This window comes from Podarcis melisellensis, assembly GCF_964234715.1.
Source record: "Podarcis melisellensis genome assembly, chromosome: 9".
NCBI classification, from domain to species: Eukaryota; Metazoa; Chordata; class Lepidosauria; order Squamata; family Lacertidae; genus Podarcis; species Podarcis melisellensis.
Genome location: NC_138541.1, coordinates 14,253,637 through 14,275,637, shown reverse-complemented (window position 1 = coordinate 14,275,637; position 22,001 = coordinate 14,253,637). Strand labels below are relative to the sequence as shown.

Sequence of the window (22,001 nt, the reverse complement as noted above, 5' to 3'; positions counted from 1 at the left end):
CAAGTGGGAAGGCCACACAGGCCTTCCTGCACTTTCTCTGTTACTGCCACAAGCAGACCACAGTGATGCCCCGGTATGCCCCACGGAGGACCTTAAGCTCCATAAATAGCAACACCCTAGAGGTCCAAGGCCCTAAGGAAGTCAGATTAGCCTCAACCAGAGCCAGGGCCTTTTCAACACTGGCTCCAGCCTGGTGGAACGCTCTGTCTCATGAGACCAGGGCCCTGCAGGATCTGATTTCTTTCTGCAGGGCCTGTAAGACAGTTGTTCCTCCTGGCCTTTGGCTTGGAATCAACTTGATCCCTTCCCCCTCTTTCCTTTCCCCCCCCCTTCTGTGATGGAACTCCTATTTGAGGACTTCCCTGGCTTTTTTCTGGACCACGTAGGACCAGTTTGGATAGTTGGCCTTGGTGAAGATTTGCCATTTTCATCCCCAGAAAGTTTTTGATTTGAGTTTCCACTGAAATGAGGCTGCATTTTAATGTTGTACTTTAATCTTGTTTTTAAGCTGTCTTTTAATCAATTGTTTTTATACTTGGTATTGGCTGCCCTGAGCCCAGTCTTGGCTGGGTATAAATAAAATTATTATTATTATTATTATTATTATTATTATTATTATTAGGCGGCAGGATGAAGGCCCAGACAGGTGGCAGGTGCAGGCAGACCTGCAGAACAAGTGAGCTTGTGACCCAAGCAGGCCTTTTTGGGCTCTCTCTGTCTCCACTGCCACCAGACCTTGGACAGGGGATGCAGGGAGGTGGCCTTGGAATCTGTTTGCAACAAGTCCTGAGGATAACTGAATTGGAAAATGCTTTTGGCAAGACACAAAGCATGTAAGCAAGGTTAGCAAGCTCGGCCCCAAACAATGCTCACAAATTCAAAAGGAGTGGACGGCACAAAGAACAGATAAGCAAATACTTCAAAGCAGACTTTCCTTGTGCACCAGGATACTTTTTAATGTGCCTAATGAAAGTCGGGCCTTCTGCCAACAGTTACCCATTATAAGAGAACTCCAAAACCACTAAAAGCTTTTGGATTCAATACCTCTATTTGTATTGTGCCCAACCAATGGCTTCTCTCTGCACTTCTCCAAGATGGTGACTCACAGTGAGTTGCTAAAAGGGCTAAAAGGACATTGAGTCGGCATAATTCTAAGCAACGTATAAGCCACGACTTTTCAGACATTATTCTAGAGCCAAACAAACATGTATGGGTGCGGGGAAACCTGCTTCTGTGGTGCTTCTCCCAGCAAGTTCATTTTGCCCATGACAAAATTCAATACTACTAACAAAAATATTTGATGTATTGCACTATTTTAATATTTTGTTGGAAGCTGCTCAGAGTGGCTGGGGAAGCCAAGCCAGATGGGCGGGGTATAAATAATATATTATTATTATTATTATTATTATTATTATTATTATTATTATTAGCCTCACAGCAACCCTGTAAGGTAGGTCAGCCTGAGAGCGACTGGGCCAAAGGAATGTGAACTTCTGGTCTTAGTGCTTTAACTGCGTTAAAAAACAAAAACAAAAAACCACTGTATTAACCGTCATGCGTTTCAACCAGCTTGTTTTACTGTATATTTTAATTGAGGATGTTTTAGTGCTCTGATGGACTTATTACTGCGCATTTCAATTATGCATGTTTTTATAATCGATTTTATATAGTTGTAAACCACTTAGAAGGCATTTTGGCGTGCAAGCAGTATATTTAAAAATACATAAAGGATTTCATATGCTGCTGCCCTGAACTACTTCGTGGAAGAACGGGATAAAAATATAACAACGAAGTCCTGGTTTTAATGACTGCCAGAAGCACTGCATCCACTGTACCTTCTGGCAGAGCAAGGCACCAAATGCTGGGAGGGGGAGCAAGTTGCTGGAGGACAGTGCACCAGGCTTCATTTGCAAAACAAGCCCGAAGCCTTCAGATGTGGTGGAGGAAGGTACTACCCTGCACTGATAGTGTTAAGACTCAACTGCTAATCCAGTTGGCTTACGTGTGTGAAACGAAGAGGATGCCATCTTGTACTTTGCTGCTGGCAGCAAAAATGCCTCAAACTGCTTTGAGACTTGGCAACTTCATTTCCCAGGGACAGAAAACTCAATGAAACACCTACCCAAGACAACAAAGGGCTCCTCCAAACAACCTATTTATCAAACATTAATCCTGATTTGCTTGCACAAAGTTTACATGGAGGTTAGATTATATCCACTCCTTCCTGAGCATTCCCTCGGATGTGTTTGCAGGAGATAATAATAATAATAATAATAATAATAATAATAATAATAATAATAATAATTTGTTATTGATATCCCGCCCATCTGGCTGGGTTTCCCCAGGCACTCTGGGCGGCTCCCAACGGAATATTAAAAACACGATAAAACATCAAACATTAACAACTTCCCTAAACAGGGTTGCCTTCAGATGTCATCCAAAAGTCAGATAGTTGTCTATTTCCTTGACAGCTGATGGGAGGGCATTCCACAGGGCGGGTGCCACTACCAAGAAGGCCCTCTGCCTGGTTCCCTGCAACATTACTTCTCGCAGGGAGAGAACCGCTAGAAGGCCCTTGGCGCCGGAGCTTATCCAACACTGAGCACTCCTTCTGGTTTGAGTGGGGGCTGTTTATCTATCCTGCAAATCATGTGCTCATTCCACACTTTTCAATGCATTTCCCTGTCACTTTCCTAACTCCAAAATGTATATTTCTTCTTAAACGTGGATGCGTTGCTCTAGGGAAACTCTGCTTTAACCCACTTAAAGAGCCAGTGTGGTGTAGTGGTTAAGAGCGGTAGTCTCGTAATCTGGGGAACCGGGTTTGCTTCTCCGCTCCTCCACATGCAGCTGCTGGGTGACCTTGGGCCAGTCACACTTCTCTGAAGTCTCTCAACCCCACTCACCCCACAGAGTGTTTGTTGTGGGGGAGGAAGGGAAAAGAGATTGTTAGCTGCTTTGAGACTCCTTTGGGTAGTGATAAAGCGGGATATCAAATCCAAACTCTTCTTCTCTTCTCTTCACTTTAATTGCACAAGCCTAAATTTCCCAGTATGCCTGTTATGTACTAAGCTTGGATCCTAGAGCAATAGGCAAGCAGGACCCTAAAATGCAACAACTGATTGGCTTGCAGGAAAAGACCAATCAGGCTCCAGGAGGAAGTTAATCAGCCTATTAAGCTGGTAGGATCGTAGAACGCAACAACCGGTTGGCCTGCAGGAAAAGGCCAATCAGGCTCCAGGAGGGAAGCAGAATCAGCCAATCAGACAGGACTCGTGTAAATAATGTATATAAAAGCCGGAGGTTTGGGAGGGAATTCAATCACTGTTTTACAAGCTGCAATAAAGAGCATGAAATCACTACAGGACTCCGAGTATATTTCAATGCTGTAGAATCCCTCCTGCGAATTCCTGCCCGTCTGGAGGCCCCCCAAACACACAGAATGGGCTGCTAGCAACATACCCCGTAAGAAACAAGTCATACTGCATACCGAACCAGAAAGGAATCGCTTCCACCGAGCCTGAGAACTACAGCAAGAATCTGACCTTCTGGAGAGAATTTTATTAAACTCTCAGTTGTAGGTCATTGCTGCTGGAGTGTAACATTCTTTGGGGTGTGGGGGCTTTTTCTACGCAGACATCAGATTCCTAGCAGAAGAGTGGAATGTATTTCCAATGTGTTTCGGACCTCCTTCAGCTGGTGTCTTCCTGCCTCCGCCTCCCGAGAGCATCCAAGACACAGCTGCAGACACATCGAAAGGTAGTTCTGGGCAGGGCTCCAGTTGAAACGGTGCCATAGGAAAGGACCACCAGCCAAGGGCTGAAATCCCCTTCCTAAGCAAAACTTCATAGCCTTTAAATGTCGGGTAGGGAGTGTGCATGTTGTGCTGATCCCCATGGAGGCTCTGTTAACAATGATAATTTCCTACAGCCCCCCTGGGGTCTAATTGATAAGTGGAGAGGGTGATTTCCCAACAGTAAACATAGTTTTTCAGCTGCAACTCTGCTCTCCTCCTCTGCTCCAAAAACAATACAAAGCAAAGCCGCTGAACTGCCAGACATTTATTTTCACAGCTAAACATCACTGGGAGCAAGCCAGAAATCTCTGTTTTATTTACTTTGACTTGGATGCTCTATCTAGCCTCGTGGAATAGCCAGCATGCAAGCAGGAGTCCTTCCCTCTTGAAACCAGTTGGCTGCTACTGGGAGGTCAGGTTGCAAAATGCAGAACCACATGGCCGGATGCAGACCTCTTCTTCCAAATGATACTCATACAACCCTGGAAACGGACGTGTTTAATTTATATCCCGCATGCCTCCCAGTGAAGGACCAAGGAGGCTCACTGCAGAAATTAAAACAGATTCAATTAAAGGTAAAAGGTAAGAGACCCCTGACAGTTAAGTCCAGTCACAGACGACTCTGGGGTTGCGGCACTCATCTCGCTTTACAGGCGAAGGGTGCCGGCGTTTGTCCACAGACAGTTTTTCTGGGTCATCTGGCCAGCATGACTAAGCCGCTTCTGGCACAACGCAACACCGAAACCAGAGCAGCGCACGGAAATGCCGTTTACCTTCCTGCCGGAGTGGTACCTATTTATCTACTTGCACTGGTGTGCTTTCAAACTGCTAGGTTGGCAGGAGCTGGGAGAGAGCAACGGGAGCTCACCCCGTTGCGGGGATTCGAACTACCAACCTTCTGATCGGCAAGCCCAAGAGGCTCAGGGGTTTAGACCACAGCACCACCTTAGTTGACGATACAAATAAAAGCATACAATAAACCTAAACACAAAAAGCAATTAAATAAGTACGCCTAGTAAAAGCACCAAAACCACTTAAAACCATTCAAAAGCATGCGCACATGTGACACTCAGTCTCAGAAGATGTTGCCACAACACCCAGTTAGCAGCCAAAGGTCTATTTCAAGAAAAAAAGGCTTTGCTTGCTGGCAAATGGAAAGCAGGGAGGGGTCAGTTCCACATCTGGGAGAAGCCAACATCTGGGAGAGGCTCTCTCTAGACTAATGTTCTTGCCAAACAGGTGGTAAATGGATTTCACAACTGTGGTAGTTTGTACTGAAGTCCAGAAACTACGGCTATTTTAGGAAGAAAATGCTGTGCTGTGCAGGCAGTACAGAACCATGCTAGAAAAAGGCAACCTGTGCTGCTGATAGAAGTAATACGACTCATGTAACACGGTGGCGACTAATATACACACAATAATTACCAAAATGATTATACATTCTTTATCAATCTTCTGAGAAAAATACAAAACCTTATGCAAAGTCACAGACTTGGGAACTATCCAACCTAAGATGAACTTATAATGTCTGATTTCAATGGGTTTTGCAAGTGCTTAGCTCAGTCTTTTGTTTTCTTTATCTTTTTATGTAAGTTCATGAAGATACTAACAAAAGGTAAGTTAGGTGTTGTTCACAATACCCAGAGATGCTAGTGAAGTTGGTCTGATCTCAAAGCCTTGATATGTATAGCTAAGCAAATCAGTCTCTTAAGCTTAAGCCAAGAAATAGTATTCTCTATGAAATTGAATATCAATATACGTATCAAGGCTTTGATATCAGATCACTGAAGAAGCCCAGAAAACTACCTTGGGAGTGTGCTACCTGCAAGCCCCAGTAAAAGGGCCCCATCGGGGGCGAACAGTGGCCTCTTTATTACTTGGACTGCCAGGGCGAAACAGGTGCAAAACACTGGCACCCTGTCTACAACTTTATTAACATCCATCTACAACTTCGGGACGCGGGTGGCGCTGTGGGCTAAACCACAGAGCCTAGGACTTGCCAATCAGAAGGTCGGCGGTTCGAATCCCCACGATGGGGTAAGCTCCCGTTGCTCGGTCCCTGCTCCTGCCAACCTAGCAGTTCGAAAGCACGTCAAAATGCAAGTAGATAAATAGGTACTGCTCCGGCGGGAAGGTAAACGGTGTTTCCGTGCGCTGCTCTGGTTCGCCAGAAGCGGCTTAGTCACGCTGGCCACATGACCCGGAAGCTGTACGCTGGCTCCCTCGGCCAATAAAGCGAGATGAGCGCCACAACCCCAGAGTTGTCTGCAACTGGACCTAATGGTCAGGGGTTTACCTTTACCTTTATCTACAACTTTACTTGCCTCTCTCGGCAATATAGAACAAACAAATACATGGCATCCAAATAAGTATGGCCCATTTTCTAGATTGCAGAGGAATATATACTTGGAAGTTAGTTTTGTACGTGTAGAAGTGAGCTGTAGCAATGCAATCTCTAGTGAAGTGGTTTACTGGCTGCAGCACCGCAAACCTCTTGCACACACGGAATCAAATGAGAGCAGCTATTTTTCTCTGCCAAACGCCGGAGTTCTGCAATCTATTTGATTCATTTCACTTCCCTTTTCATTGCTGCAAGACTCTCTGTCTGCTCCTCATCAAAATGGAACCATAGAATCTTAGAGCTGGAAGGGACCCAAGGGTCATCTAATCCAACCCCCTGCAGTGCAGGAAATAAGCCACATGTGTAATCTAAAACAAGTAAATAAATTTGCATGTGTTACGGATGTACTCACCTCCTCCAAAAGGTGCCCATATAACCCTGCGGATAGACTTCACCCAGTCCTCCATGTCATTCTGAGTGCTTGCCATAAGGAGGTATGTTTCATGGTTTGCTGTCATCCGCTCTCTGTCTCCACCTATGAGAGAAGAGGGAACCTGCATTAAGGAACACTCGCACTTTGCAACCCAGATTCTCATATGCAATCCACAGTGGGTAGCAGTATGGTGTAGTGGTTAGAGTGTTGGACTAGAACCTGGGGGACCAGTGTCCAAATCCCCACTCAGGCCCCGTCTGCACTCTGTGGGGGAATGGTAGCTCCCTACAGGGCAGATGCGTCCTCAGTCATGACTCTCACTGGGTGACACTGGGCCAGTCAGCAACTCCTGGTCTAACCTACCTCACAGGGTTGTTGTGAAAATGCAGTGAGGAGGGGTTGAGTCATTTCCATCACCTTGAGCTTCTTTGGTGGGAGTGTGGGATATAAATGTAATAAATAAAAATGAAAAATAACAGAAGCAGAATATCACAGATAAGGAAGTACAGATATAATAATAGAATTGTAGAACTTGGAAGGCACCCCAAGATTTATCTAGTTCAACCCTTTACAATGCAGAAATCTTTTGCCCAGTGTGGGGTTCGAACCCACAACCTTAAGATTAAAAGTCCCATGTTCTACCCACTGAGCTAATCCCAGGTTCAGATAGCAGATTTCATTAAGAACAGATTAAACTTTTCACAATATTAAAAATAAATACACTTAAAACAGTAACAAACAAACAAACAAGAAAACTCTTTTGGTTTTGCTGCAAGAAGCTATCACAGCGCCCTCTCTGGAAATGAAATCAGTGGGCTACTCAGCCCCTTTTGGCTTAAATGCTGGTGTGTGTGTGTGTTTGAATCTGGAGGTGGAAACACGGTGGTGATTGTGGTAGTGACATATAATGAAACTTCACATATTTAGGTCGCTCCTAAATGGAAGATATTGGCGTACTGCAAGCATTTGCCCATGTACAGTATGTGCACAGAAAATAGCCGATCTTTTTGAAAGGAGATCTGCATTAATAATTGCAGTGCACACCAAACTATTATTACTGTATAATTATAGGATTATTGTATAATCTTATAAAGTTATATAATCTTGGAAGGGGCATGGCTGTAATGACCACGAAGGGACCCCGCAGTTCTGAATTTGGACTTTGTAACTTACAAAGCAGCTCTCTATGCCTTAGCAGCTAGGAAGATTAGGGCGAAAGAATTAGATAACCCCCCTGCAAAAGGGACTCAGAGATTTAATTTGTATATTTTATATGACAATTACCTCTTGCCCTATGTAACAAAGCATTTTAGTAGACTTGACGCTGGCCACTAGCCATGGCCTTTGGCTAGCGCAATAAAGTTTATGATGGTGATTTCTGAATTTGCCACTACACCACGACTGAAACTGCAAAAGGTATTTGTGATTTAGCTAACATCTGGGTCCCAGCATCATGCACAAGGTAGCAACCGATGAATAGGAACTAAGCTCTCACTGAAGTCCCATACATGGAACACACTCAGTATTGAGGAAATTGGTTTAAGAGTCATCTTAAGACTCACCGTAAAAGCACTGCGTGAAATGAGTAAACAAATGCCATTCCCAGAAAAGAATCAACCATTAATAGCTGGGGCCTGCCTGAGGGGTGATTTACAGATTCTACAGCAATATCCTGCTCTGTCATCCTACAGTTCTGCCAGGAACATCGGCCGGCAATGACTCCAAATGATAGCTGCTTCAAATGCACTCCTGACAAAGAGGAAAGCACTATTGGCCACTAAACGGCCCCTTTTACTCAGCACTTCATCTCCGCGAATGGAGCTGGTGTCCAATTTTTCGACCCTCTGATGTCTGTTTGGTTGGGCGCTACGCAGCAGAATGGTATCGGCGCTTCATATTTATAACCTGGGCAGAAAACGCAACACTTCTGGCAAATCCCTACCAGGCACCCTGTACATCCCTTTCTTCCACTTACAAAAAGCCGGTTGTATTCACACAGCTACAAAAAGGCACATGTGTGGCTATGAGCCCTGAGAACAGCCATGTGGAGATGCAATCATCCCTGGCAGAATTTCAGAAACAGCACCTATGCCCTTTATTGCTGCGACAGCAGTGTTATGCACAGTTTAGTAGCTCAAACCACAGGATACAGCAAGTACTCCTTATGGCACTGCAATGTGGTGAAGCAACTAGAAAGCATAACAAAGTAGTGCACCAAATTGCAGCCCAGAGCCCACAAGTGGCATGCAAACCCATGCGCCTGGTTCAGGGATGGCACATCCCATTTCTCTGCTTGAGGAGAAAAGCCCACATTGGCTCAGGACTGCAATACCTTTCCATATGAGCCTACTCGGACCCTGAAATCATTTTCTGAGGCCCTCCTTTGTGTGCCTCCTCCTTGAGGGGTCCGGAGCGTGGCAACACGAGAACGGGGCCTTCTCTGCAGTGGCTCCCCTTCTGTGGAACACTCTCCCCAGGGAAGTTTGGCTGGCGTCTTCATTATACACCTTTAGGCACCAGGCAAAAATGTTCCTTTTTAACCAGGCCTTTGCCTGCCCAGATCTACATCCCATACCCTTTAAAATGTGTCTCTTTTGTTGGGGGGGGGGTTTATTGCGTTATTATTTTTATTCTGATTTTATATATTGTGATTTTTTTTGTGAGCCGCCCTGAGACCTCTGGGTATAGAGCGGTACATAAATTCAATAACTGAAAATGAATGAATGAACTTTTGTTTTGTGGCTAAGAGAAGTTTGGGAGGGGTTTTTTTAAGTATTGCAGCTGGATAGGGAAGGGTGACTATGTGTTCAACTTGACAGAGCACCGTCCTCTGTTTGAAGGGGGTCCTCTATTTGCAGGTCTGACTGGTCTAAGTCTAGTTTAAAGGGAAAGCTGCTAAGAAGGGGCCTGGAAGTTGGACATCAACAGTTGCACACAGGTCACCTGGTTACAGTCTTCCCCGTTAAGGTGAAATGCTTCAGATATCTATTTAAATTTTAGCAATAATGTCCATATTTGCATATATATACTTCTAAATTAGCACACACAGTTTTAATACAAAAATGTGACCTCATGGGTCTTCATTTTTTTGGTGATGTGTCTCCTCTTTGTTTGACCTTGCATAATTGGCCCTGAGTGCTCACTGGAAGGACAGATCCTGAAGCTGAGGCTCCAATACTTTGGCCACCTCATGAGAAGAGAAGACTCCCTGGAAAAGACCCTGGTGTTGGGAAAGATTGAGGGCACAAGGAGAAGGGGACGACAGAGGACGAGATGGTTGGACAATGTTCTCGAAGCTACCAGGATGAGTTTGACCAAACTGCAGGAGGCAGTGGAAGACAGGAGCGCCTGGCATGCTCTGGTCCATGGGGTCACGGAGAGTCAGACGCGACTAAACGACTAAACAATAACAAAGTTAAAGCTCCTATCTCTGTGTGCTGCTGCTTCGGTGAAAACTTCTCTCTGTGCCTATTATTAACAATGTAGTTGCTAATGGCTCTTCCAGCATGATGTCAAAATTGACCCTGAAACTCTATTTTTTTCCTGGTTGCTAGGTCAGTTTCAGTTATGTGTCCAGAACCTCTTTGCTTCCCAGAATCCCAGCACTATATCCAGGGCCTCTTTTTTTGGTTACAACAATCATCCTTCAGCACAGTGCAAATGAAGAGAGGCAATTTATTTGCTAATTTCCATCCCACTGAAGGACAGCTGTGCATTACCAAAACCCTTTCTATAATTTTTCCTGCTGAAGACTTCTGTGGAATCCAAATGCTTGCATATCTTTACTTTCAATAAGAATTTGGTCCAGGATGGGGTAGAGGAAAAGAAACATTTCTATGTTCTCTGTGCTGTTAAGCCTTGTTTTGTACAATACTTGGGTTCCTCAAAGAAAACTGTAGACGTCACTCAGCAATTTGGAATGAAGGGGCGTAACTGTCCTCTATTGCTCCCTTCTTTGCAAAGAGGAAGTATATTATTTCTCCCACCCTTAACCCTGCAAAATGGTTTATAAGTAACTCATTCCAGCTGCTTATCCTCTCTCTTGCAAACTCAGATGCACTCCAATGGTTCAGTAAATAGCAAGTGGAGAGCTGGTGTGCTTCTTGAGCAATGCTGACTCTGACCAGCTCGGCGTACTTTTGCGCAACCAGCTGGCACCGTTGTGATGTGAGCAAAGGTATTTGAGGAGCTCCTGCCCAGCAAACAGAAAAGCACAACCATAGACATCAATGGTGGTACAATTCCAAAGGTGACATGGAGAAGCCTTTACCTGCATTCGCAATATTGCACTTTAGATACAATATTCGCAATATTGTATTTTAGATACTCTGTGCACTGAACAAGAGGAGCTTGTTGAAATGAGCATGGGCTTGTTTCTCAATTTGTCAAGCCCAAACAGCTTCCTTGCATTTTTCCCTCCTGCAGTTAAGCGCACATAGGGAGAAAGTAAATTCTTGTCCAATTTTTAAAACAAAACCAAGCATGATTTTTACTGGCCTGAAAAGGACATGTTTGTGTGTTCTTTGAAGGGACTGATAGGGGGGGGGGAAGGGGTCTTCTGGCAGCTTAAAGGTGATTTGTTGTTGTATAAGCTGTTTTTGAACTGAAGTCCACTTTGTCAGCTGCAAATCAAGGGCTTGGCTATCTTTGTCAGCTGCAAATCAAGGGCTTACCTATCCCTGTGCATATGAATCCAGGAATATTGAGGAAGAAAATTGCAAACAGTAGAGCCAAAAGGCCTTGGAATTACAGACTGTGGCATTTCTAGGCAAAGCTCAAATAGACCCAGTGACCATTCACTAATGTAAAAATGGGTGATGATGCCCCATCTTGCACTCTGGCACCTCACCCAAAGCTGCTCCTCCTCTGAGGTATTTCAGGTAATAATAATATAATAATTTATTATTTATACCCCACCCATCTGGCTGGGTTTCCACAGCCACTCTGGGTGGCTCCCAACAGAATATTAAAAATACGATAAAGCATCAAACATTAAAAACTTCCCTAAACAGGGCTGCTTTCAGATGTCTTCTAAAAGTCAGATAGTTGTTTATTTCCTTGACATCTGGTGGGAGGGCGTTCCACAGGGCAGGTGCCATTATCAAGAAGCCCTTCTGCCTGGTTCCCTGTAACCTTACTTCTCGCAGTGAGGGAATGACCAGAAGGCCCTCCGAGCTGGACCTCAGTGTCCGGGCTGGACGATGGGGGTGGAGACGCTCCTTCAGGTATACTAGGCTGAGGCTGTTTAGGGATTTAAAGCTCAGCAAATCCAAGCATTTAAAGTAAAACACGTGTCTAGAATTGGGTAGGGAAAACTTTGAGATATTGTATGAGAGGGGGAAGCTGAGCAAGCCAGGGAAGGGGTTGAAGTCTCACTTGCCAATTTCTACTTGCTCCCTATTTGCTTTGCAGCAAAGAAGCAGGCTTTAGTTTTGAGGTTTTCTAACACATGAACTGTTCCACGTCACTGAGCCCCCCTAGGAACCCCTATTCTCCCCCCTTACATAACCTTACTTGTGATGACCTTGAGCCATCAAGACTGAAGGGTCATTCAGAATGTGTCTTCTTCCACCTGCAGGTGAGTTTTGATGCCAATAGAGAGCTCTTTAACATTTCGCCTGGAAGGCACACCGGCTCCTGCAGGCGTTCTGAAATTTGTCTGGTTAATTTTATAAGGTATTTTCATTTGTGGCTCTCGCTGTTTCTGGCCTGCTTTATTGATTTATTGCACTTGTAATTTTGCCGCTGGATTGTTTTTGACACTGATATTGTTTTTCTGATTTTATGGTGTTAGGGAAACCCTCGGAGGAGAATTTGGGAGAGAAATTGAGGAAGATAAATTAAGAAAATGGTGATGAAATACCCTCCCCCTTCTGGCAATAGGTTTGCATCCATTGCTGCATAATCCTAAAGAAACAGCTCCCCCCCCCCACCCCCAATATGCATTGTCCTTTATCTTTCTTCTGCATGGCAGCCATGCCCTTTTGCTTCCCAGGAATATTATTTTGCCCAAGATAACAGGGCTGTACCATTTCAGAGCAAGCCTACGATTAATTTTTCTTGACATCACAGACGCAATAGTTGCAGCAAGAATCCATAGCTCATTTTTCAGGCCTTTTGCTGTTCTGACCCTCAAGCTATCGCCTCTGCTGAACAAGACCTTCTAGAGAAATACAACTGCTCACCTGCTATTTCTTTCAACATGCACCTCTGCAGCTTGGGTTTTCTCTGTCTGTGACAGGCTTGCAAATTAGACCTGCTACAGAGAGGTAAAGGTAAAGGGACCCCTGACCATTAGGTCCAGTTGCGGACGACTCTGGGGTTGTGGCGCTCATCTCGCTTTATTGGCCAAGGGAGCCGGTGTACAGCTTCCGGGTCATGTGGCCAGCTTGACTAAGCCACTCCTGGCGAACCAGAGCAGTGCACGGAAACACCGTTTACCTTCCCGCCAGAGTGGTACCTATTTATCTACTTGCACTTTGAAGTACTTTCGAACTGCTAGGTTGGCAGGAGCAGGGACCGAGCAACAGGAGCTCACCTTGTAGCAGGGATTCGAACCGTGACCTTCTGATCAACAAGTCCTAGGCTCTGTGGTTTAACCCACAGCGCCACCCACGTCCCTTACAGAGAGGTATCAATATAGAATTTGGGGTCTAGCGTTGCTTCCTTGGTGACATTTCAGTGACCACCCTATCTTGGAATCAAGCCTAGGGTGGGGACCACTGAAAGAAAATCTGATCAACAGTTTCTAGGTATACCCTGATGCTTAGACTAACCACTTACCCACGTAGCCAAAAAAGTGGGAATCCATCATCAAAAAAATAGAAGACATAGATTTGCATAAAAGCTAGCCCAGTAGGAACCCAATGCTCCTGGGCATGTTGACTGAACTTGATAGGAGGGGAGTTCGAAAACATGACAGAAGAGGAAAGCGTGTTCTCATTAAGACAGAGCATGTGTTGCGGATGGGGCCAAGCAAGACACCCCGTAGTTGCCAGGCAGGATAGGAAAAAGGGGCCTGGCAAAGATTGGTTGTTTGTGTTGCTGGGGTAAAATTGATGTTGCCAATTTGGGGGTGGGAACAGAGATTATTTAAACAGGGCACACAGCGATCTGCTTCCTCTTTCGCTGTGGGCACCGGATCACCCACCCACCCTCCCTTGTTTGGGCTTGTGCTTTGACCTTCCTATGCCTGTCATGGGATCGTCTGCTTTGGGGCAGGGGCCCGGTAGGAATTTTGCCATCTGGCTGATTAGTGGGTGCCATTTGGACTTTTGCCTACTGCGTAGCAAATCGTCACAACTTGTAAGGTTGGAGGAGTGGTATGGATTGGCTGGGCCTGCCCCTCCAATGCTGCTGCTGTAAGGGAATTCCGTTAAAGGAATTCAGGGGCTTACCATCCTTTCGTCCAAACCCCTGGAATCGGGTTTGGGCCGCGTAAGCCCCTGGGAGCATTCGGGGAGAAGCTGAGGGTCTGTGTCGCAGCTCCAGTTATCCCCGATCTTGTTTCCCCACACTGGCTTTCGCTGGAATCCGGGAGTCAGTTCTGTCCCCAAGGCGGGGGGTGGGACAGATAGTCATAACCAATGCCTAAGCAACCACTCACATCTTGTATGTTTAATAAAGTTGTAGCCAAAATTTATGCCAAAAACCTAAACCAAAATTATGTGTGATGTGTGAGTTATTGGGTTAGAGGTGTTTTGGGGGACCTCAGCACGCAAATGGGATAGAGTAGCTCAAATATGACGGCAGAGCCAGAAGTATAAATATTTAAAGGCTCTATTCATTCACTCTCTTGCCAGCTAGTGTCCACCTGTTCTCTTTCTCTTTGACAAACCGGTGACAACCTATTCACTCAGTCTGGGCACCCTACTGCACGAGAAGGAAGAGCTTTGGAGTTTCCCACCCCATGTATATTCTGTGGCAGAGTTCCACCTGCATAAACTAATAATAATAACTTCATGTCGTGGGATTCATCCCTGGGGTTTCCAAGCAGCAGCCCATATGGCAGACCCAGACTAGTTTAGCTTCGGCAAAGCGACAACATTGTGTGGCTTCAGACCATGTCCTCGATGGACACATCTGTTCCCCCGATATCCTGCCCTTACAGATGACAACACGGTCCAGACTGCAACTGTGCTATCATCAGAAAGGAGAAAGTGATGTCCTTTCAGAACTTGAGAAGGAATCATGCCGAAAATCAGAGCCCACAAGCGCATTAAAAAGTCAAGGTGTTAAGCACGCACAAAATATTCAAGAAACATTTCATAAGGTCAGCAGGGGCCAAATGCCAGCAATTTGCTCTTATAAATGAAAGGCAAAGAGAGAGGGATGGAGCCCTGAAAAGGCCAGGAGTATTTTTGGAGCACAATTAAAAATAAATACATTCTTAAATGGGGAGGGTCCCCAGACACACAGAAGAACACCAGCCCCCCAAAAAAACCTCACCCCACTGGAATATTTTCTGGTATGTTTTGATTTGCAAACATACTATCTCCTTGAGAACGTCTCTAAAGTTATGGGCTTGTAATAAATTACTTACAAGAAGGTGATAGAAGCTGAAATTGTGTTTTAAATGTTTTACTGAATTTTAATAGTATGTTGTAGGTTAGTCCAAACATATTCAATTCTATAAACTTTAATAAAAGCGTTAATAATAATTAAAAGGTGAGGAAGGCTAGGATTGCAGCAAAAGCTGATGCAAACTAAGGGTTTCAGCGAAGAGAGAATAACCCAAAAGGTTGTGTTATATGTCCAAGACTGTTGATTTTCCCATGTTTCGGTTATTCTAAACCCAAATCACATTTTTTCCCAGGTCAACTTTCAATTCCATTTGGATCTCACGCCAGAACTTTGATCTTACAAAGCACATAAGGGCCAGTTTGGGACTAGGAACCCTTTAAAACAAAACAAAACAAAATCACAGTTTATCCCCAGGGAAGCAAAGTTGGTGAAGTAATTTATAATTGCTGTTAATCCCCTTCTTCTCCTTGTTTGCCAAGAGAATGCAGGTTTCACTAATATACCTGCTAATTAGCTAAAAGCTTCTGCTAATACGTTTTTACTTGTAACTAATTTTCTGGTAGTTCAAATCTATTTGATAATTAAAGTGTTTGAACTGTTCTTACTGCTGATGCGTTTAAATATACACAGCTATGTACTGTATTTTTTGCCCTATAGGACGCACCGTCCCATAAGGCGCACCTAGTTTTTTTGGGGGGAAATAAAGGGGGGGAAATTATTTCCCCCCCCAAGCTTCCCCTGACCCCAGCCCCCAAACAGGCAGCTCTCTGCAAGCCGTGGGAGCCCAGCGCTGGTTCCCGCTGCTTGCGGAGAGGTCCGTGAAGCCTGGACGCGCTGAACTCAGCGCGCGCAGGCTTCGGCTTGCAGGCAACTCTCCGCAAGCAGCAGGAGCGCTCCTGCTGCTTGCGGAGAGGTCCGCAAAGCCTGGAGTCCATTTGACTTCCAGAGTGTTCTGGGAGTCCATTTGACTTCCGGAACTGTTCGAGAACCATGATGCAGCTTCCAATTGGCTGCAGGAATGCCCTGCAGCCAATCGGAAGCCACGGAAGCCACACTGGATCCAAAAATCGTTTGAAAACCGGAACACTCACTTCCAGTTTTTGGTCATTCAGGAGCCAAAACGTACAAGTTCCAAGGCATTCAGCAACCAACGTACGACTGTATATCATTTCTCAGACCTTCTCAACCAACATGTAGAAGACAACAAGACTGGGCTATCAGGGATGTGCTGGAGCGAGTGAGGCAGTGACTATGGCTCTACTCTCCCCCTTGTGCAAGTGGAATCATGTGGGCTTAAACACTCAAACAGAGCTAGCATGACTACAAACACCAGTATTACACTGTGTGGCACTATCTTGACATACCCAGATCTTGGGGGGGGGGGTGAGCGTTCCATGCCCCTTCTTGTTTTACAGCTGCAAAGAAGGTAAGCATAATTCACACTGTGATTAGCATTGAGAAAAATGACTGTGACGCTGTGGTCTGTGGTCAACTGGGAGTAATAATCAGTATGGAAGCAAGAGTGTTTAATCAGCTAAATCTGAACTGGTGCTATACTAGCCATGGTGTGCATTTCTGTGCTTCCAGAGAAGTCATTTCAACTGCGGAACAACATGAGTTTGTGGCTGCACTGGACTAGCTCCAGTGCTAATTAAACTAATTAAGCTCTCTTTCCTTTGCAAACAGTTACTAATGGAATGACTCTCTTACTCCCAGTAGTTATGGAAATGCATTCCCTTGATTCGTAGCTTCTTCTTTTCACCTTTTTCTGATAACTAAATAATTAATCTGTTCTGCAAATATTCATGTCGTTTTGACTGCCTCCCAAAATTAAAATACCATATATCATGCAATTAAGCATTTAATAATTGTTACAGATTTGAACCCTATTTAGGCATTACCTTTCATAGGGGATTGAATACATAAAGAGGCTGTTGAGAGACACATGGTCCAGCTCCATCGCTTAGATGCTGGCATGTGTGCCAGCCATTGCCCTAGTAAACACATTTTTGTATGCAATTTTGATTATTGCAGACATTTTTTGCAAGCAATTTCTCCTAATATAATGCATTTTTTGTATGTTATTTTCAATGAAATGTGCATTTTTATGTGGGCTTTATCCAATATGTACATTTTTGAACACTTTCCTTGACTGGATAACTGCATTGCAAAATTCAGATAACTGTAAATTTCAAACAATAGCTGTTTTCCCGTCCTTGTATAGTTTTGGAACATGTAAATTAAGTAGGTTGACCTTTTCCCCTTGGAATATGCATGGCTGTACGTATTGTTGAGTTGGATAGCTGTTTTGCAAAATTCAGAGAAGGGTGGCTTTCAAAGTATAACTGGGTGTTAGTTTGCCTATTGGTTTTGAGAAGTACAACTTAGGTCATTCATCATGAAAATGCAAACAAAATCAAATTTCTCATCCACCCCTGCCTTTAATGCCCAATTTATCCCATCGCTGTACCTGGGGCTGGTTATCCCTACTGTCCTTGCAGCTAACATAAATTTAAACATATTCATTTTACTGATTCTTTTAATTGCTGTGTTCCATGTACATTATAAAAGTCTCCGCAATCTGCTTTGAGTTTATCTTATAAAGAAAAGCAAGGTATCCATTCCCCCCCCCCCACTTTAGGAATATTGTTTTACCGTCCTACTCCATTACCACGGCACTGATTCGGGATTAATGCACAAGTCCTTCTGGCAATACAACACGCCATATATAAGCCATGGCTTCTGAGCTTTCCAGCAGGACCATAATTCTGCCCAGGTCAGGTGCCCCGTGCCTATACCAATACATAAAAGTCTTTGTAAACTAACTACAGATGAGTTAGTTGAGCTTCTGCACTCGAGGGAGGGATGGGGGCAGCTAACAAGACACTAATAAAAGCAACACAATGATAAATAGAGTCAAAGCCAGGCTTAGGGAGGGAACCACATGGTGGAATTTATCACTGCCTTATCTTCTCCCCGGCTCCTCTTAGGGCCAACCTATGTGTTGCAGCAGAGCGGTTTAATAACCAATCCTTCTGCACAGGGAACTCAGGGAATTGTATTTCTGTGATAGGAAGAGGGGTCTCCCAACAACTCTACGCACCCTTAGCAAACTACAGCTCCCAGGATCCTATGGAGGGTGGAGCCACGACTGTTTAAAGTGGTACAATACTGCTGTAAATGTGTAGTGCAGATGGGGCCCAATTGGTGCTTAGCATTTTGTGACTCCTTGCCCCAATTGGAAGCCATCCCTCCCCCCACCATCCAGACGGTGAATGGGGGGGGGGGTTGTTCCTTTCCTCCTTGCATTGTCTCCCCACTGAAAATTGTTTCCGTACTGTTATTCTCTCCCCCCCCCCCCACGTGATACCTGAAGTAAACAAAATCTTTGAGGGAAAATATCTTTGCAGGGGTATTTTCAGTGGGGAAATGGCATTAGGCTCCCTGTCTGACATCTAACGCATGTTGAATCCCACGAAAGATGTGCAGTGGTACCCAAGACTGTAAGCTGCATTAATCTCAGGATGCAAATGGAAACCAGTTCACTAAGGATGTGAGAACACTGTTCTAATGCCCTCCACTTACACTGGCATTTCAAACACCAAGAGTTTTCACAGAATTGGCAGGCACCCAAATTCAAAGTGGAGAGAAGCCACCTATTTTGTGCACCCCATTCCCATCAATTAAACTCGTGCACATCTTTGTCCAAAGCGTGGTCTCAGTTAGGCATTGCTCTTCCACCGTTCAAAGCTCAGTCATAGCAACTCACTGTGCATACCAGACTATTTCTCCTCTTACTTCTCCAGACTAGCTTTTGCCATTTGTTCCAGACTATTTCTCACCAAAATGATTTGTTGTTTTTTTCATGGATCAACAAGACCTAAGCACATCCCTGTTTGCTGTCTTGGGACGCTTCCCTGCACCAATGAACATGCATTTTGTTTTATTTTTTGCATCTCTGCCCTTTGCACACTTTTAACAACCCACAGACCATTGTGTTTTGGAAGTCCTGGACATTTTGATCTTTGCAGAACTCAAGCTGCATTTTAATACTACAGAGGCCATATACAAAAATCTGGTTGCCCACCTTGCACAGTTAGGTTAACAAAACAGCTTTGAGACCATGGTGGGAATGAGCAAGCAATCATAACAGCATTGTCACCTGTGTTGCTTGTGCCGTCAACAACGGATGTAATATCTGCACAACATTTTCAAATGGAGTCAGTTATTTGGAGATCCATTAAACTGAATCACATCTAAATCTGCGATGACAGGTAATACATTGAGCCAAGACAGGTACACAGCTTAACCATGACACTTATCACCGTCAGATTCATTTTGTTATTTACCCCTTATGCCTGTTAAAGTCTCGCAGTGGCGTGTTGCCAGTGAAGCAGAGAAAACCAGCACAAGGCTCTGGCTGGTCAGGATGGCTGTGGTTTCAATCAGTGCATTTAAGAAGCGATGGCATCTTTGAGTGTTCACATGTAAAAACAGAGGTCTGAGCCTGTTTCCCCAATGTCTCTCTCAAGGATTTCCCCTTAGCAAGCTGCAGTACTGTTCTGTGCTCTAGTAACCCACCAGTAGCTCATTATGACAAAAGAACCCTACCGGGAGAGAATGTGAGAATTGTCATACTGGATCCAATTAACCAGCCATCTTTTTCAGCATTCTGTCTTCTAATAGTCGTCACCCAAGCGCATATGAAGTTCACAAGGAGGAGGCAACAGCATTATCCATTCCCCAGTTAATTGACGAATACTGCAGTCAACCATATACATAGAATGTGTGCTTCTGTCTCTCAGTGCTGTGGAGTTCTCCAATGTTAAATTTGAGAAAAAGCCATTTATGCTATTAGTTTATGTAAGGTACACATTTATAGGGATGTGCGTGGCGCTGTGGTCTAAACCACTGAGCCTCTTGGGCTTGCTGATCAGAAGGTCGGCAGTTTGAATCCCTGCGACAGGGTGAGCTCCCATTGCTTGGTCCCTGCTCCTGCCAGCCTAGCAGTTCGAAAGCACGTCAAAGTGCAAGTAGATAAATAGGTACCGTAAGTAGGTACCACTCCGGCGGGAAGGTAAACGGCGTTTCCGTGCACTGCTCTGGTTTCGCCAGAAGCCAGAGTCATGCTTAGTCATGCTGGCCACATGACCCAGAAAAACTGTCTGCGGACAAACGTCGGCTCCCTCGGCCAGTAAAGCAAGATGAGTGCCGCAACCCCAGAGTCGTCCGTGACTGGACTTAACAGTCAGAGGTCCCTTTACCTTTACCTTTATGGTACACATTACAATAATCTGCTGTAGCTTACCAATGCCAGGATATTCCACAATATGTAGTGAAGGCCACTATCTTGGATGGATTTGACAAAGTCAAATTTGACAAAGAATTTGACAAAGTCATGGAGGATGACAAAGTCATCAATGGCTACTAGCCCTGATGTCTATGTCCTCCCCTCCACTATCCGAGGTAGTATGCTTCTGAATACCAGTTGCCGGAAACTACAGAAGGTGAGAATGTTGATGCATTAAGGTCTTGCTTTGGGGCTTCTCATGGGCAAGTGGTTGGCCACTGTAAGAAAAGGATGGTCAACTAGATGGGCTAATGGGCCCATCCAGTAGGTTCTTCTTATGTTCTTAGGTTCTCTCTTGGCAGTTTCCTCTGCTAATGTCTGCTAAGACGTGAACTGATTGGAAGATGTTGGGAAGCATACCACCACAGGAAGATTAGCTGGTCCTGCTGTTAGTGCCAGCGCATGTTCTTCGGATAAGATTGTGTTCCCGTTATTTTCAACTTATGAACCAAAAAAGTAATTTAGGAAGAAACGGAAATTACATCAACCTGCTTTAGCGAGAAGAGCTGCTTTTGTTGACCTCCCTAATGTTTGCTGTTCTTTCAGGCAGCTCATTCCAAATAGAAGCACTCTGACTTAAGAGATCCATACATTTGATGGCGCAACCATCTTGGAGAATCTGAAGGCTGCAGCCTCTCCTAAGTGTCTTAATGGAAGGGAGGGAAAGAGGGAGAACCCTGGTAATTTCAATTCAGTCCCTGGAGGGAATCACATCACATGTTCATCGGGAAGAAAGAAATACAACGAAGGGAAGCAGCATCCATTGCGATACATAAATAAAAATCCTGGCTGGCCTCTCGAATTGCTGTGGGTGGTGGAGGCATTGCAGCAGAATGAAAACCTGATACAAAAGAAGCACTTTGGACTGCCTCACCAAGTGTATCATATTTTATTTAAGCAACCATATGAAAGCCACAATACTCACTAACACAGCTTCTTAGAATTCGACTGAGCCTGCTGTTTGGATTTTCTTCTTAGTTTGTCTCTGTTTTTTCCTCCCCAGTTCGGCTCATAACTACCTTGCCTTGCTATACTGATTTTATGTAAGCTGTGTGCTTTTTATAAGAAAAAGGCAGGGTTTGGGAAATAAAGCTTGGCCCATAAAGAATGTAAAATATGATTGTAAGAAACAGGTGTTCACAAATAGTGGTGATAAGGTGTGGCTCTCACTCCATTTCCATGGAGAAATGCAGCAATTTAAATGCTCATGTCCTACTCAACTGACTCAAGGCATGGCTATTCTATATTTTTCAGCTTTGCACCATGAAGCTTAATGCTACCATATAATATATCTATATAATATCTATATAATATAGATATAGTCTACCTAGAGCTGAGCTGAAATTTCTCAAAAGATATTTTTCTGCGAAAACTTCTGACACTGCCCCCTGCCCAAAAGAAGACCACTTTTCAGATCCCCCCCTGCCCGAACAGCCTCCACTATTATTTCTGTGGTGGCCCCCATCCCCACCCAACAATGTCCTGGAATGATGCAAAGCCCAAGGCATTGTGGGGGATACAAAATCATGGTCGGGGTGCCAACACCACTGCGGCCGCT

General features: G+C 44.6%; 1 protein-coding gene across 5 annotated transcripts in view; it reads right to left on the bottom strand.

The window, feature by feature from the left end:
• ARHGAP24 (Rho GTPase activating protein 24) overlaps positions 1–22,001 on the bottom strand; it is a 361,105-nt gene that overhangs the window by 55,816 nt on the left and 283,288 nt on the right. For all 5 annotated transcript variants that reach the window (XM_081924955.1, XM_081924956.1, XM_081924957.1 and 2 more), the window contains one exon: positions 6,550–6,672. In XM_081924955.1, the coding sequence (XP_081781081.1) occupies positions 6,550–6,672 (123 nt within the window). The remainder of the gene's footprint in view (positions 1–6,549; positions 6,673–22,001) is intronic.